The 18,342-nt window shown below is 38.3% G+C and overlaps 1 protein-coding gene across 1 annotated transcript in view; it reads right to left on the bottom strand.

The window, feature by feature from the left end:
• Positions 1-16,698, bottom strand: part of LOC117470278 (roundabout homolog 1-like) — a 115,475-nt gene extending 98,777 nt beyond the window's left edge. The window contains exon 1 of the mRNA XM_034114992.1: positions 16,352-16,698. Coding sequence (XP_033970883.1) covers positions 16,352-16,412 — 61 coding nt within the window. The 5' untranslated portion in view covers positions 16,413-16,698. The remainder of the gene's footprint in view (positions 1-16,351) is intronic.
• Positions 16,699-18,342: the final 1,644 nt, after the last annotated feature.

The raw sequence follows: 18,342 nt of genomic DNA, 5'->3' as shown, positions 1-18,342 counted from the left end.
CAGACACATGGACACCCACCGTGATACACATGTTAAAGATGCACCACTTACTTCCCTTTTTGAAGAATTTTCTCTTCATGGTTTCCAAAATAAAGTATGAGAGGAGCAGATTGTGACATTTATGAATGTATAATTCAGTCACCCTTTAGTGCAGCAGCTGACAGCTGTGTGGCACTATCAGCTTGCTCAGTGACTCTGACACCAAGCCCAACAGAGGCAGAGTGGTGAAAAATGGTAAATCTCCACCCGAAGTAGTGTGGGATTACCTGTGCCCGAGTGCCGCTCTGGAAGAGTAGCACTCAGGGTAATAACGGCAGGCAGATTTTGTTGGAGGCTTAGCAGTGCAAAATAAATGGAACAGCCATGTCTTGTTAGGGAAATCCTTTTGTTTCAGTCTGTCAAAGTCATTGAGTTTTCTTTCTTTCTGACCCATGGGATAGAACACGGATCAGGCCACACTTTTAATGGCAGGACAGAGCTTTACAGAAGCTTCTGATCAAAGCAGTATTCTTACAAGTCAAATGACACCACGAGTTTGAACCATAGACTGTATATATAAACAGAACTATCCAAGACCAGCCATCGAGAACAAAAGTATAGCGCCAGCCATTGAAGCAAATAACCTTAGTGGCCAAACGGTGGTACTACACCCCCGTTCTAGTCCGTGGCGTCATTATGGGCCAAAAAACACTTTTACTTATTGACTTACATTGGGAGAGAAGCGACTGCAAATCTAAACCTATGAATCTATAAAGACATGTATAGCTGTTCTTTAAATCTCTCCATTCATTTGACCTGAGCCGAGAGCAGGTGATCAGAGGGGGTTCTTAAGGAAAACTTAAGTGTGCATGTTCTATGGGCAAAAGACCCAAGATGATCCGTATACTTTCATAACCTACAATCGTTGCAGCTTTATGGCTCCATGCACCACTGAGCAACTTTCATAGAAATGAATGGTCCTCCACCTCCAATGCTGTGTTCAGTTCTCTTTATACATCCATCGAGCAAACCAATGGCCGACATCACAGTGACTACAAGCATTTCAGAAATGTGGTGTATGCAAGTATCAAAAAGAAACAAACTATGTGAGAGCTCAAGTCAATTACTGAAGTTATTTCATGTTTAATCAGTGGTCAGGGAGGAATAATGTTGTTTTAATTAGACCATCCAGCAAGTGTTAAACAGATGTTGGGAATTTTCCAGTTTCCACTTCACTTAGACAAAATTAGCAGATTAAGTTAGACTTTATATTGCAGAAAGAACTCTATGTCTGAAAAATAAGTGAATGCTGTCAGCTTTTCCATCCTAAAATACACTTCACAGACCCAGACTAGACATCCGTCTGAGTCTGTGACACGCAGCATCAAAGTATTATTGTGACAAGTGGGTGATATTATGCAAGTGTTTGCCGTGCATCGCTGCACCACCTTTAGTATTTTAAGCACATCTGATTAGACAGAAATGTCAGCAAAACATCCGACAAATCCTCTCTTCTAAGGCCAAGTTCTGCCGAATGTGGATTCAGCGCTACATCAAAGGGAGACCTGTTTATCATATAAGGTTACAAGCACACAAACGTGCAAAAGACAATCATGCACAGTAATACTTATTAAAAGTTAAATCCAGAAGAATATCTACATCTAATTGTCTCTAGTGAGGCATAAATAACTAGAAATGATTATGCTAAGTGCTTACCCATGCAAACTTCAACAAATGAAGCATGACATTAATTCAGGCAGAACACTGAAGTCTGCTTTAAATTGGCTGGTTGGATCAGCTGTTAGCAATGTGCTTATTATATTTCTACATGATATTTTGGGTAATACATACTTTGCTCTGTTGCCAAGAGTCAGATGAGAGGTTACCTTTCTTACTGTATGTCTGTTGGTTATATGAAGCCAGAGCAAATAAATTGTTAGCTAGCAGTGCTAAGAAAAAACCGTGTAGCATAAAAAAAACCTGTAAAACCACAACTTGTCATTTTGACAGTTTTCATATGAACAAGCAAGTTATAACAAGTTAATTGGTGAGCTTTAGAGGGGCTAGTGGAAGGACTTTTATTAGCTTTTGGAGGAACCAAGCTAGCTGTGTCCTGCCTTTCTGCTAAGCTAAGCTGCTACTGCTAGCTTTAGCTCCAATTTCATATTAAAGAGAGAGTATCTATCTTCTCAACAAACTCTCGGCAGGAGAGCTAATAAACATATTTCCCAAAACATTTGCTTATTCCTTTAACAAAGACAAACAAAGGCTCAATGGAAAATAAACAATTTGTGTTGCTCATCCCTTGGAGACACATATTCCAAACATACACACACCCTCAATCATTTGTAAAAGTAAAACATAAGGAACCAATAAATGCCAGACATTCTTTCTCAGGCTGTATAAACTACAATTAAGTGGAGCAGTTGAACACTGTCATTCACTCAAGTATGTGGGGGAAGGAATGTGAGTGTGTTAATGTCTGTGTGTGGCCAGGACAAAGGTGTCTGAAACACCACTCTCTCTTATGACACATTTCATCTTCTCAAATTGCATTTGTAAAGGTGATTTTAATCACATGGAGAGTTATAAAGAACTTTAATTACAAAATGTGTGAGTTTTTTTTATTGAAACCTACTTAAAACACAATCCACAATGCAGGGGTCTGCAGGAAAGTCAAGGTCAAGAACAAGATAACACCTCCTACCTGCAGCAGCCAGATGTTAACGGGAAGATACGGACTGAGTGGGAAAGCACAACGATTGCTTTACACTCTAGGGATTAAGAATTCATATTACAAGATGCAGAAAAAGATTTTGGAACAGCAACAACTGATTTCTTTCAATATTATTTAATCTGTCAATTACTTTTACATTAAATACATTAATCATAGGCTATTAAATGTCTGATAATAGTAAAAACAATCCTAGAAAGTATACTAGAGAGTATTTCCCTAAACAAAAAATACTCAAACTATATTACGTATAGTATACAGTATCATCCAAATTGTTAAAGAATAATTGAATACTTTTTTTAATCATCATTAAACCACCTTTTTCAACTCCTTTATTAAGAATTGTGTGCAAATATTCATTTACGCATTATGCAATCAGTTCCTTAACTGTTTTTATTGTATGTGTGTGTTTTTGGACTGTGCAATAATACAATATTGTGAAAATAAAATCTACTTATCAGCTGTTAGATGCTTACAGGGAAGGTACTAAGCAATAAAGCCCCTGGGGTTAACCAGACCAGAACATTGCTGGTACACGATAAACACCGGGACACTTTAACTGGAAAGAAAATCCATCAGGCTGTCAATAACACACAAGCTGTGGTCTGGGTTTGTCTACCAAACTAAAACACAAACAGTTGAGATCTTATATTCCTGCAGTTTGTAAGAATCCAACCATATCATATTGATTCAGTTCATTGACATTTTTACATTTGTTCAAACATGATTTGCTGATCAAGTGTGCATGACATTTTCCCAGTTAAGCTAATACTGTAAACTGCTAATGCCCTGTAATGGAAATGAACAGTACATGTACTTAAGTACATGTTGAGGTACGTGTACTTTGCTGAAAAATAGCAGTTAAGCTGAGCTGTATTTGTGATACAACTGGCTGGAAAGGCCAGCAGCAGTCCTTCTGAGAGGCTTATCCTCACTCCATTAAATGTTCAGTGGAAAGTAAACAGGCTGTATAGGCCATTGATTCTCACTCAGGCAGCGCTTGAAAGCTTTCCATGAATAGGGACAGACACTGGAGTGGAAAGGATGTAGTTTGTTATGATAAAAGAGGAAACAAATCCACTTTGGTTAATCATGCACAGACTGAGTGTAAATCTTCTCTTCAGTTAGTCTACAGTGCATTGTTTAGTCAGTTAACCCGACTGCCTTAATTTGTACAAGCTTTACTTTATCATGTTTCCTTCATCTCCTCTGAGGCTTGAAAGTTATCATTTAAAATGTTTTTCGCTACACCAACCTACATTAATATTACATTAGCTGCATGCTGTGTCATTGCACGTCACAAGTGCATGTCTGCATGACCTACATTTATTCCGGGGTCTTAATTGCGCCCCTGGTAGTGGCAGGCCAGATGTGAAACGACTGCCGCACTGTGAAGGGAGAGACACTTTGCCCTGAGCACCACACACATCCACACATCCTCACCCTCACTCAGGACTTCTGGGTACTAAAGTCCCACTTCATAAATATGTGCATGTAAACACAGAAACACACATGTAGTATCTCAATATTAGCAGACACACAGGAATTCCATCTCTAAATGGCAGAATGAGTGGCCGCAGCCCTGTATGTATTTGGACTGGATTGTTACTCAAAACAATCATATTATACTTATCTTTACTTTTTATTTCAAGCTACCGGACACCATGTTTTATGTAGTACACTATGTTTATATGATTAGTAGATTTCTATATGAGTGAGTATTCTAATGTATTCTGTATAGTTTATTGTTAGATACCCCTCTGAATACAGTATATGTCTTTTTTACTGAGAATATGTATATATATATTTAATTGAAAGTGTTTAATGTTTATCTGCTGTGACAAAAAGATTCCCCAGCTTGGGATAAATAAAGTATCTTTCTATTTATCTATTTATTTATCTATCTATCTATCTGTCTATCCATATATCCATCTATCTATTATTTTAATAGTCAATTAAGTTATTGCTGTGTAGATTTACTCACATGTTTCTGGCATTGTTAAAATATGTGTAGAGGACATGGATCCCACTTGGTTTTGCATTGAAACCTACTGTGTCAGAATACCCACTCTTTGGTATTACTACCGTTCAGTTCAACCATGTTTTTGTGTCTAAGTAATGAAAATGTTGTTTTTGAAATTGGTCCGCTATTGAGAGAGAGGTCCTCATCCTGCAGCCTCTAAACTGGTTAGGGCAATGTAGGGCTAATATAATCTTGTTTTGCTAATGATAGGCTCAGATTTGTACAGTATTATACAAGTGGCGTAACAAGGTTTTGATTGGCCCCGGTGCAAATATTGTTTTGTTTTATTCTCCGCGGTGGATTTAGCAACATGTAATTCTCCATGTCCACTTGTTGCTGATGGTTGTGGTAGAGGAGCTGTATATTTTGCACTAACATCTGTAGCATGGTCAGTAGCAGTAGCAATAGCTACTGACAGTAGCTACTGACCATGCTACAGCAGTGAGCAGCAGAGGTGGGGAGAGGCGGGTCTATGGCTTCATCGTTATCAGGAAATGATCGTATAGGACGTACATACGGAGCCGTTTGGCCCCTAAGAGCGTTCCGTCCGCAGATCTATCCATCTTGGGATCCGTTATCGTTTTAGGGGTCCGTTTCCGCGGTTCCGTTACTGCCTTGTGTGAACGAACGGGCTGGGCTATACGAAAGAGAAAAGTAGCGGATACAACCCATTTCGTTCCCGTGTAAACAGCACCTAAGTTAACAGTTAGTACAAAGCTGGAGCCAGAACTAGCTTAGCTTAGCATAAATCCACAATAAGATAAAAATAATAGCAAGTGAGGTTTTCCAAAATGTAATACTATTCCTTTGAAATGAATCGGTCTTCTGTTTCTAATAAAAATGTGGATTGCAAAGCACATCACATCCTTTGTGACACTGATTTCCAGCTACTGTATATGAGCTGCCTGCCACCTTTTTTACTTGTGTTTGCTAATAGATAAAGATTATAGATGCAAATAATGTATGCAGGATTAAGAATGTTTAAACGTGCATATACAAATGCTTCTACATCTGAGATAGTGTCTACCGGTTTTCGCTTTCAATTTCATATAAAAAAGAAGTAATAAAATGTATGAAACTTGAAATGTAGACTGAGATTTATGAAATGGTGACAATTGCTTGTAATTTCACACAAATTAACACACTAACTTGACAATGCTCATAGAGAAAAGAACATTCAAATGTGTTTTTTTTGTTTCTCAAACTGGTTTCAAATCTGAAGGCAGCAGTCCGTCTTTGAAAAACAGCAACGGGTGTCTAAAACATTAGCAGCAGTCAAGCCAAGGAGCCAAATGCAAATCTTATCAAAACACAGCTGCTGCTACTCCTGCTGTTGTTACTGCTGCTGGTGCTGGTGCCCTATTGCTACACTGGCGAAAACAGACTCTTCATTTTAAATATAAGATCTTCATGCACTTGTACGCACTTATATACAAAATACGTCTGGACAACACCAATTCAAGAGAGCAACATGAAGGCAGGATTCTTCATTCTTATATGTACATGTTTTCAGACACTACTCTATCTACAGTGCCTGCAGCAATACTACAAGTGGCAATAAAGCACCGCAGTGCGATCGGCCAGGAAGTCAGAGTTCAACATGGGAGAGAAGCGGCTCTAGGAAATCCATAATATACTGACCTTTTTTTTCACAGCAAACCTGCTTGTGTCAATCACTTCCACTGGGCAAATATTATTTTAACGGTGCCTTGACAAATTGCTTTTCCCCACGTTTTTGCTATGAAGTGTCTTCAATGCTATTTTTCTATGAAAAGTTAAAGGCTTTGATAAACTTTTCTGAGTGGTTTTTCGAAAGGGATTACAACTGCTCATGTGGTAGTAATTCGAGAATCTATCTGTATGAACAGCTTTTTATTTGGCTCCATTCGTGGTTGTGTTGTTGATCAACACCATGGCGCTTGGCTTGTCGTTGGTTGTTGACGTGAGGAATACGCCAAGCTTTCAGGCTTTGTTTTCCATGTTGCATGGATTGAGTTTGGGGTCATTATGCGGTAAACCGTTACTGATAAATTGCTGTAAAGAGTGAAACATTTAGCACGTAATCTAAAAATCTTGGCCAAATGTGTAATGATCTGCTGGTTCAGGAGAGGTTCCACTCGACTTTTTCACGTAGTGGCAATGATTTTTGAAAAAAAAAACGCAACAATTTGTCATTCCTCTCACTGCCAAAAAATCACTGTTTGGTAAAAAAGCAGCTTTTAAAATCTGGCTACAGTCCACACCTGATACCAATCTTGTATTTCAAAATAAAGCCGCTGTTTGTATTGAGAAGAACAGCGCAGGTAATTTGGTTGATGAATAGTTCTCAGTGCAGTGAAAAATCACAAGCTATGGGAACAAAATGCCTGTGAGATTAATGACAGTCTGGAGTTTCTTTTCATCCTTTCATACATACATAGTCTGAATGTTAATTACTGTATTTCATCAAACCAAAAAACCATCAAAGACTGCACCTCTTCCCTCTTTCTAACACCTTGACAAAATCCTGTCTACAGTACACTTTTTTTCCCCCTTCCTTCTCCTTCCCTCATTAACCTAAGATATTTTTTTTATATGATGTCATTGACTTCTATCCAACTCTGCAACCCCAATAAGAAAGACTTGCAATAGAAGCCTATGGGCTACATTAAAACCAAAATGGATACACGAAATGTAAGAAATTGCAGGCCAGAACCAAGACACTGTCTTTTTTTTACCATAAAATAGTCAGTATAATGTACACAAACTGCAGTTGAATTAGCAAATTGAAAAATTGTAAGTGATTGATGCCCGGGGGGAGAAAATAGAAAGATAATTATTTTCTTGTGAGCTGGTCAGTGAGATATCAAAAGCAGCAATGAAAAGAAATAAAAGCGTTGTGATACAGTAAGTGAAATACAATCAAAGTACGTAAGATGCTGGATGAATGTATTAATGGTTGAGGGTGTTAGATGGGTATCTAAAGGTTTGATAATATATACAATGTGCAATATATCTCTTGAGATACAGATTGTTGGTTAAAAAATAAAGTTCATATGTAAATATGAAAATGTTGAAATGTATAATTTTAGCCTAGATATATTAATAAATTGTTAATTTGTTAATTTTTCAAAATATTTATATGTGCGTGCCCATTAAAGGGCTAAATGTTTATTAATAGTGTGCAACATCATGTTTTTAACACATATAAGTAGCGAAATCAGGCCAATTAATGCCATTGTGAGAAGATCAAGGCTGATATTTATTAATTATAATATTCCACTGAGCCAACACCAGGAAAGGACATTTTAATTGTCTTTAAGAAACAAGGATATGCTGCTCACTGCTGATAAATGCTGCTCTTAGGTGCCTTCAAAGTACATTGATTATACACTCATACGTTTTTTTTTCACACAATTTTCTTAGATTGTCTGTCGATGGTTATTTAGCTGATATATTTTTATTATTTGGAATATGTGCACTGCAGTTAAGCTTAGCGATTTTGTCCCTCATTTCTTCTTATTTAAGATTTTTTGTATTTAATCAGATGCGAAAAAAACGTACAATTTATCTGCAATATATATATATAGGTCATTTGCTCTCTCAATTAACGAATCGAAAACCCATGTCGGTTGACCACTAATCGTAATATCTCCCACTGGCTCTCTCACTAGCTAATGAGACCGTATGTCAAAATGCTGGAGATGCTTTGAGAGACATTCCAGCACCAACCTCTGGTTAATGAAGGTAACATTAGGCAGGTCCTCGCCCTGTAATAACAAGGTCAGTCCTGAGGGCTCCATGCTCATACTGGCCTCATTCCAACCGCTCTTTTCATCACCACTGAAGGCTTATTGGGATTTGAAGTAAAGTGCTGGGTGTGCTTTAGATGTGTTCTGATCGAGGCTGCCAGAACACATTTTGATCAAAGAATTTCAAAGTAATGTCATAAAATAAAAGCGGTTGAATGTGTAAAGAAATCGGTACCACTTTACAATAAGACTACCCTTATAAAGGATTCATAAAGGGTTTATAATTAGGTTATGAATTAGGTTGTAAACACTTAATCATTAAGAACCATTTATAAACCAGTTCTAACATAGTTTTCATACATCAACACAGGCTCACTATTTGGCAAGATGACTAATACTGGCTACTTAGCGAGAATCAACTCAGTGAACAACAGATACCAAGGATGCTGGCTGATGAAGAAGACGAAGTAAGCTACTGTAAGTAGCCAATATAAGGCTTAGCAGTACAGATACATGTGGGCTCACTATTTGGCAAGCAACCGGTCACAGTTGCCCTGTTTATCTCATGTCTTATAAAAGCTTATTAATGATTTGTAAAGTGTTCACAACCTAATTAATAAATGAATTACAAACTATTCGTAAACCCTTTATAAGGGTAGTCTTATTGTAAAGTGGTACCAAGAAATCTTAATTAATTATTCTAACGGCCAATTGAACTGGACGCAACAGTAGCTTCTGGAATATCGATTCTACAAGCCGAGTCACCGGGAGCATATCGATTCGATTGATTATTATCCAGCTGGCTGGAGAGGAGATGACTCACACAGATGTAACCTTGAGGAGGTTACACTATTGCTATGACCTATAAAGCTGCCCTTTCAAAAATATTAACTCTCCCAATTACTCTGGAACCCTGAATCCATGAGGACCATTATAGCATTTCAATCATCACTAGAGGTGAAACCATAAACCTAAGGTGTGAGATGTCTTCACAGTTATGTCTTAAAACTATAAAGAGGAGATTCATTTGAAGAATAATAATCCTCATCGCACAACCATAGCTGGACGCTGACCTCAGAACAGGAAACTAAGACCGAAAGAGTACAAACAGCCCGGAGAAAAAACCGCAAACCCACGGGAATTTCTGAGTTTAGGAAGGCTAGTCTGTCTAGATGAGCGTAGCTATGTGCACCGTTTAGGACAGTTTAGTTTAAACCTACAAGGAGCATCTCTAGATGGTAAACATGTTGTTACACTAGTATTAAGAACACAACCACAGTCTAAATAACTCATACTTAAATGACATGGTATTTGTTTAGTAAAAATAGTCTCTGGTTGATTTTAAACTTTTCTGAGGGGGGCAGTAACCATGAACCTTCATGTTTATTATTTTATTTTACTCAGCTTTATGCATGCTTCAATTAAAGTTGTTTTTGTGAATTATTTTTGTTTCAGCTAATGCTTGAGCTAAGGATTATGTTCATTATCAATTACCTGGCAGATTATTATTTTAGATATGTCAACAAAAAAATCGGGAAAAATGTCCATGCCAGTTTCGCAAAGTCAAATGTGGTGCAGGGCTCGACAGTAACGGTTGCCAGGTTGCCATTGGCAACCATTCAGAAAAAATGTCAACCACTTCTTGGCCTTTGGTTGCCATCAGTGGCAACCAGTCTTTAACATAAAGAAATAAGGACAGCAAACAGCAAACTGTGCACCCCAAAATAGATAAATGTTAATTATTTGTTGTATTAAGAGTGATATTTAATTATTGTTGTGACCAGTCGGAACCTGATACTTACAGTAAGTTGCACGTACATTGGTGTGATTACGGAGCCAGAAAGCGATGCACGTTTACTCGCGTGCGCAGTGCGCCGTGTGTTTGTTTTACAAAAAATGGCGAAGCAAATTAAGTTGTTTGACTGTGGGGTAAAAAGTTCGGCCAACACCTCAACTTCTCAAACGAATGTTCAAAGTGATTCAACTGATAAAGCGTTAGCATAAGGTAAACCCGAACGAAAAGCAAAGAGGAATGTTGTCCATTCACTTCCGGTAAAAGTTCCTTCAAAATAAGAGTCCGATGTTATTACTACCAAAATAAAAGTGCAAAACGAAACTTTACCATAGGAAAATATTGGCATACAATTATAATCACTTCTATACAAAGGTAACACATTTTAAATATAGTTAGACATATTAAAAGGTAATTTACAGCATTAATAATGAATATCTAATTCTTAACTGTGAATGGTTTTCATTTATTTAACATTAGAAATGTATTCGTCTGGCCAATCCAAGACTTCAATGCTGAAGGGCCAATGGATCTATGGTGGGGGTCAGCACAAAGGTCAGGAAAACCCAAATGTGAAAGGGAGACAACGGATGACCAAGAAACTAGTGACTTGCTCAATTCATTTTTGGGGGATCTGTGAAGAACATGACAACAGCTGCACTACTGGTATTTTGTATACCAGCAATTGAGGGTGGACAAGTTTACTACCACTTAAGTTTCAATTAATTGTGTTAATTACTTATTGTAAAGCATTTGAACATTCTTTTGTGTCACATGTTCATTATTAAGTTGATGTATAACTGTATAGTATCTTAATTATTTAAAATATAAGGTGTCTAAAAATGGCAACCGTATTTTCAGTTTTGGCAACCAAAAGCTGATGCCTGGTTGCCTGCCTGGCAACCACTTAAAAAAATTAGCGTTGAGCCCTGTGGTGTATTCAAATTCAAATGTCTTGTATTGTCTGTCGAACATTCTTAGAAATACGCTTTAATATGATTTAAAACTGAAATCTCCCAATTTGAGAGGCTGAAAACAGCATTTTCTGCCATTGTGGAAGCAAAACATTAGAACAATTATTGGATTATTAAAATAGCTGTTTATTTGTTTGACGATCATCGAATTGACGTTGCATTGTGTAGTTGCGCCTAAAGAGGTCTATACTGTGCTTTAATAAAACATTGCCAATAAAAACAACAAAAATAGATGGAGAAAAGAAATGAAAAAATGCTGTGATTCTATTTTTAAAGATGAGGTTGAAAGAAGTAGAATAGGTGTGGGAGGATCCTTCAGGCAAGGAAAATGCTACCTTTTGTGGGGCAAGCAATCTGTTATTGATCATCCTGAAAATGAGGAGTTGTGTGTGTACGTATATATATATGTCTGTGAGGAGGTCTGATCTGATGACCTGTGAACTCCGGGCCTGCGGGCGCTTGTTAACGCTCTCAGTAGCTTCCCTTCCCCAGGGTTGGCAGCACCCCTCGGCCTCACGGCACCACAGGAAACCAGTGAGTAAACAAGGGAAGCAATCATGAAACGCAGCTTTCAGCACACAATCCGAAAACACACATTTAAAAATCGAGCTTGCGCTAACACCATTATGTATGCATGTATGCACATTCAGACAGTCAGAAGCAAACAATTGCAGCAACGTCTGCAGGGGTTTGAGGGACTACAGGGATACAGTCTCGGTTTTTCTGCCAGATATGTTCCTGGGGACCTAAGTTCACACTTTTTTTATGGGTATCATGACCTCGAAAACACCTGTATCAAACAACATTCCTTTGGCATAACCTCATCTTGACTGAGTCTGTGGATGCTCTGGGTAACAACGAACACATCATTTAAGGCTTAAAGGTGTTTGTCCAATAAACCTTTTCAAAATATAAAGACAAAAATGGCTTAAAGTCTAGAAATACACCTACAACCAAGTTTGAAGCATGGGTGAGAGAAATATAAATTGCTCCAAAGCCTTTAAGCCATTCAAAGCAGAAAAAGCACTGTGTGCTGCAGAGTTCCTGCCAGCTATAAAGAACAAAAAAGCACATACTAAATTAGCAAGAAACCAGAGCACCACTTGAATAACAGAGTCGTTTCTACACATTTTCAGTCAGTGTGTGTGAAGCAGTTAATGAGCCACACCTTGAGTCTTTCACATTTTCCAACAAAAACAACATTAAAGAGGATGCTTTTCCAACCAAAATGGTCTCCAGTGAAGCTTACTGTATTAGTTGTATTACCTCTAAGGAAGGAAATAAGCAATTTGACAATTCCATCCCACAAACAAAGGAATTCTCGCCAGTGTGCAAAGATGTCCCATCAGCCCCATCATCCATGGCGAAGGAGTGCTCATTAGCAGTGGGACTGGGCTCATCACTGTCACCACCACAAAGACTGCAGGGAGTCTTGTTAGCTTAGAGGAGGACGCAGCGGGCCAGCTCCCCCACAATCAAGCCATCATTACTTAAAGTCCGGCGTTCTGTATCCAGTATTTTGGGTCACAACGGGCAACCTCTCGCAGCCACGAGTGTCAATCGCCAAACAGCATGAGTAGGTACACGTGAACTCTGACCTTTTTTAAACTAACTCGAGCACACCGGCCAGATGTCTCAATCACATGTCCCAATGGAGCTGCTGCACACGCCACTGATGGAATTAGGCTGTGTTCTGCAGGTCTCTGAGCCCCTCTTGTACTTGCTCCTCCAATGATAACACATGGACGAGGGGGTCTATAAAGATAAAATAAGCCTCAAAGGGCCTCGGTCACTTATTGCTAAAGTAATTAGCCTAGTTATTAGCTTAGCTACAGTAGTTTGGTTATTATTAAGATATTAATCCCATCAGCCCTGGCAGAACTTGGAGTGTTAACAAAGCATTCAAATCCTGTTGGAAGCTAAACCAGCATTAAAAAGAACAACAGGATGAGCCTGTTGTTCTTTTATTTTCCCATGGTTCCTTTAGAGACAGTGTTTACAGACCATCAAACAAAGCAGGTGGAATGGCGAGGCCGATCACTCTGGGGATGCATAATTTCGATGCGCAGGATGAAAGGGACAAAGCCATCTCGACACGAGCATGTGCTTTTAATGGCCGTCATTTAGATTATTATGTATCATCCAATTACCGTCGGCAGATTTATTATGCAGAGAATAAAGTCCCAGCGAAGGGGAGTTGCAGGTTTCCCTCAGTTCAGAGGGCTATGAAGTCACTTAACAGTACGGCTCTAACAGCTTGCAGTTTTAATGATGGACCTTTGTACGTTTTTCTGTTACAGTCAAGAAGCTTTACAACTAAATGAGTTTGTGTACATTAAACACAATTAAGCTGGAAAAAACATGTAATCATTCTGATTGCAATTTGTTAGGCATGGAGTTTTTTCAAGGGCAGGCATGTAAACCTGGCAGCTATCCTGGATATAATGTAAGAAATCCCTATAATCTATGGTGGGATGTGGTAAACACAATCAAGGATGTACATTCTGCTGATTTTTTTTCTATTATTGTCTGGGCTTGGGAAAAGTGGTTGTTTCATGTCAGGTGTGCATTCGTCATATTCTCTGTCAAAGGATTAGAGAACTCTCCTGATTTGTATAGAATAGCACCAATCCACTTCAGAACTTTTGAAATGCTCAGGATTGCATGCTTACTATGTTTGTCAGTTGGGAAATTTAGAGAGAAAACGAACTGGAAAATTGGTGTCATACACATTTTCATGCTCTTCATGTGGAATTGCAAACTTAAGTGTGTTTCTTTCGTTTGAGTTACCACTACGGAAATGAAAGAAAACAGTTGCTAAAAGGCTGAATCCACATGTTGACACTGAGCAGCTTCTGGTCACAAAAAGGAATTTGGTGTTTCATCTTTGTTTGGAAAATGTTACATAAAAAAACACTCATAATATGTTAATTTCAAATAATGTGTCAAACCAAATAAGGGTTAACCCACATTTGAGCATAAACTATGGAAAAAGCTGCCTCTACACTGTAAAAGAAAAGAAGTCCAGTGCCAAATAAAGCCATCACTCAGAGACAGACACTTATGAAAGCTCTAGTGCTGAAAATATATTGTTATTTTTTCAGTCCGTGACCACTGCTAATGTTACTGACAGCTGTCTTTGTGTTACAGAGTGAACAAGACTGGCGCCAGTGGGGAATTTGAGGGACTCTTCGAATTTCTAAAAACCTTTGTGATTCGGTATTTTCCTTTCCCTGTGGTTCCAAGAAGAGACTCATTGGCGTTTTGATAGATTATTTACTGAAAGTTGTGACATAAATGACTACTTTACAATTACAGTAATAGCTTAGAATTTGAGAAATATATGTGGAAATATAAGAAAGAAAGTGTTTATTTATGGTATTGTTCCTTGTGTTTAACTCAAAATATGTTTTGTGGGCCGTGTTTACCCACAGCAGGTGTATGGTTAAAATAATTTGTCATCTTATATCTTGCCTCAAGCTACCTACTATTACTATATTATTGCAACTGTGTTACGGTTGTTTCCTATAAATGCATTTTTAAGTGACTATGACTCAAAGGATTTTGTCGACTAATCGATTGGTTGATTTAATCGACAGTTTCTCCTCGGAAAATCCAGCAAAAGCTCACATTTCAATTTAACAGAGACGTGCTTATATGTCATTTTGAAATAAATGACTTATCAACTAAAGTCATCTTTGTCAACTAAGAACAAAACCACTAATGACTTGAATTATTGACTGAGAGGGGGCAGCCTTGTACTAAATGATGCGTTATATTAGTGTGTCTTGGGTGGAGGTGGTGATGCTGCCTGAGCCAATAAAATATAGATGAACCTGAGTACGCTGTCAGCACTCCAACAATAACTTTTCTTTGCTGATGTGCACCCAACCTCCACCTGCAGTATCAGTGTTATATCAATGTTATGCTTGAGTTCATTTTCCCAGAGTGAACCTTGACCCTCCAACAGAGACACAGCACCAGCATAATGGATAATCCAAAGTTTGTTTTTGTCTGTCTCACGTGTTGGTAAGCAATTACATCAGAAAATGTATAAATTAATTGATCAGTTGTGGACTATTTAATGGTTTGCTAACTATTTCAATAATCAATTTAGTGCTTTAATTCATTTTTAAGAAAAAACTTTAAGAACTAAACCTTACCCTTACCCTCCATTCCAGCATCTTAACTTTGAATATTGTTCTTCTTTTTTACTCCTCTTTGACAGTACACTAAATATATTTGAGTTGTGGAGAAAAAGATACATCTGAGGACGTCATTATGGGCTTTGGAAATCACTGATCATCATTTTACACAATTTGTTCACAAAATTAAAGTAATTTATAGACCAAATAGATCAATAAATAATAATTTAATCAATAAATTAGACAATGATAATAATGGTAATAGATGCAGCCAGGCTGTAGCATACTGTATACAGTGTAGGCGTACTCAAAAATGAAGTGACAAAATATAAGAAAAAGTTAAAATACCAAAAGACCAAAGTTAACTCAGTTTTTTTCCACAACAAAAAATTAAATTTCCTTCAGAATGATCTATAGTGATTGTACCATGCATACAATTGTCACAGCATGGATTACTTTGTTTCCATCCATTAGAAGTAACACATCCTCACTGGTCAGACTGGTACAAAGGCTCTATCCAAGTGTTCCTCCTGCAACTCATGTAATGTATGAACCCATTGACTGAGGATGATAACCAACAATGTCCTACTTTGACACGCCTCATGCATTTGATCATGCCGTTGACGGTATTAAACATGCCCTTACATATACCCACTCTATCACTCTGTTCTTGCTCTTTGCACCCTCATTGTAGATTCATGTCCACCGGTGTGATAAGAGCTGCTTGTAAAAGGCTGTGTTGCTGTACTGCAGCAGAACATGTGGATAAATGGGTCACTTTCAACAAGAACGCAGCATGGGTCAAGGGGGTACCTACAGATTCTGCTGAGGAAAAGGTGACAGAAATACCCTCAGGTGGGCTTGATGGATCAAACTTAGCAAATTCATCACCCCTATTCCATCACATTAACAGCTATTGTAAAACGTCCCTGAAACACATAAGGAAATCTGTCTTGGGAGTAAGTAACCATACCTGAACAAATGTGTAGAAATGCCAGTAGACAGTAAATCCCCGTCAGACACGCAGGCATCATTCAAGAGCAGCTGGTGTAAATCCAGTTAGAATGCACGTTGTTGTCTATTTCATCTAAATCGCAACTTCCACGGGTGATGGGGATCCGGGTGAAGGAAGAGTTCCTGAACTCCGCAATAACACAGATAATACTCTTACTCCTCGGAGAGTGAATCTATATTCGAATCAAAGTTCGGATGCATCGTAACTCGAGAAGTAATCCACACAACGCCACTTGGATTTTCACCCACTTCCAAATGCTGAGAATTCATCTGTGATCGTTTACTTTCACTTCGGGAGAAGAATAGTTCTGCGGCTGAATGGAGAGAAATAATCCAAAAGAGAAACGCGTCCTCCAGTTGCAGTCACTTTGCTGGTTTGAACGCGTAGTTTTACCCCCTGGTTTATGGGACTGGCGCTGGTTGGATGAGGCGCCGTGCGTCTCTGCGCGCGGAGCTGGTTTGCCTTTTTTCTAACCAGTCAGAAGCTTTTTACTGTTGTGCAGAGATTCCTGCGAGTCAGGCTCCGTTTAACCGCATAAGGACACATTCACAACACGAGGCTCCACTTCAGCAAGCTCTTCCCTTATGAAAAAAGATCCAGGCTGCCTCATACAAGTTAAAAGCATATAATAAAACTGCTGCAAACTATGGAATGGAACGTTTTAATATTCCCATAATTCAATCTTAAATTAATCAAACTGGCTGCACCAATCAAACGCCTTGTTTTAAGTGTATTTCATAATCCAATATCATTTTATTCAAGGCAGAATTCCCAAATCAGGGAAGTATTTAATATTTAAAAGTGTGTTGAAAGTGAATCAAATGTAACCTTGATGAATGATTTATTGTATCCTGCTATCAAGGCACAGGAACACACACTCTCACTGTGTCCTTATTAAACCCCTAAGGGAGCAGCACAGGGGGAAAGAGTGTATTTATAATGATGACCCTGTTCCTCCATCGGCATTGTGCCTCTTCTTCCCATGACAAAAATCGATAAAGCTTTCACCCTCTGACCTCTCAACACACCACTGGGAAATTAAATGATATTCTAAGTGCATTAGAAATGTGATACCTAACATATGAAGTGCTGATATCAAACATGGTGGGTAATAATCGCATAGCCTGAGTCAAGTTATTCTTAAATAAAAATACATTTTGATGAGTTAATAGTTACTGTGTATCGCTGACCTGGTGAGCCTCAATTATGTATTCATGTTGGGGGTTGAGGTTAGCACTCCCTCTGCTGGCTGCGGGGCTGCAGTACAGTTAGGGTTGGTTTTTAAATATTGATATTCCATGATAAAATACGTTTTATATCTTCATTCTTCCCAATCACCAGCGGTGGAAGAAATAACAAATACAAATATTTTAGAAGATATTCAATTAAAAGTAAAAGTAGTAAAACTACGGTTAAGAAAAACTCTGCTATAAGTAGAAGTCCTCAATTCAAAATGTACTTTAAAGTGGACCTATCATGCTATATTTGAATAATATAGTGTAGGACCATACCTATATAAGGCATATTTATACTTTTTTTTTTTCAAAATACCAAACAGATCATGCATTTTAGCCATGCCTCATTTCGCTCAATTTGACAATTTATAGCTCTGTTTTTGCAAGGGTTGATTCTGTGAGCAACAGCACCATCTAGAGGCCTGGCATATGTACTATAGCGTCTCCAGCGCTTTCGAACGGCAATGCCGTGGTTGTCTCCTCCTGATTGGTGGAGTTGGCCCAATAGCCGTAGCGCCACTGTCCTGACGTCAGGAAAGTGTTCAAATCTGGATCAGTTTTTATCAGATCCGTTGCAGCCCCTTTTTTAGAGATTTGGGTATGGAGGAAAATAGAGAGGGTTGTGTTTTCTGACACTTGGTGAGTTCCCTGGAACACCGGGGACACATATTCATGTATAAAAGACGTACAAAAGTGCATTTTGCATGATAGGTC

The sequence above is a fragment of the Trematomus bernacchii genome, unplaced genomic scaffold (genome assembly GCF_902827165.1).
Source record: "Trematomus bernacchii unplaced genomic scaffold, fTreBer1.1, whole genome shotgun sequence".
Lineage (NCBI taxonomy): Eukaryota > Metazoa > Chordata > Actinopteri > Perciformes > Nototheniidae > Trematomus > Trematomus bernacchii.
The sequence above is the reverse complement of the archived record's forward strand: the minus strand, read 5'-3'. Positions and strand labels throughout refer to the sequence as shown.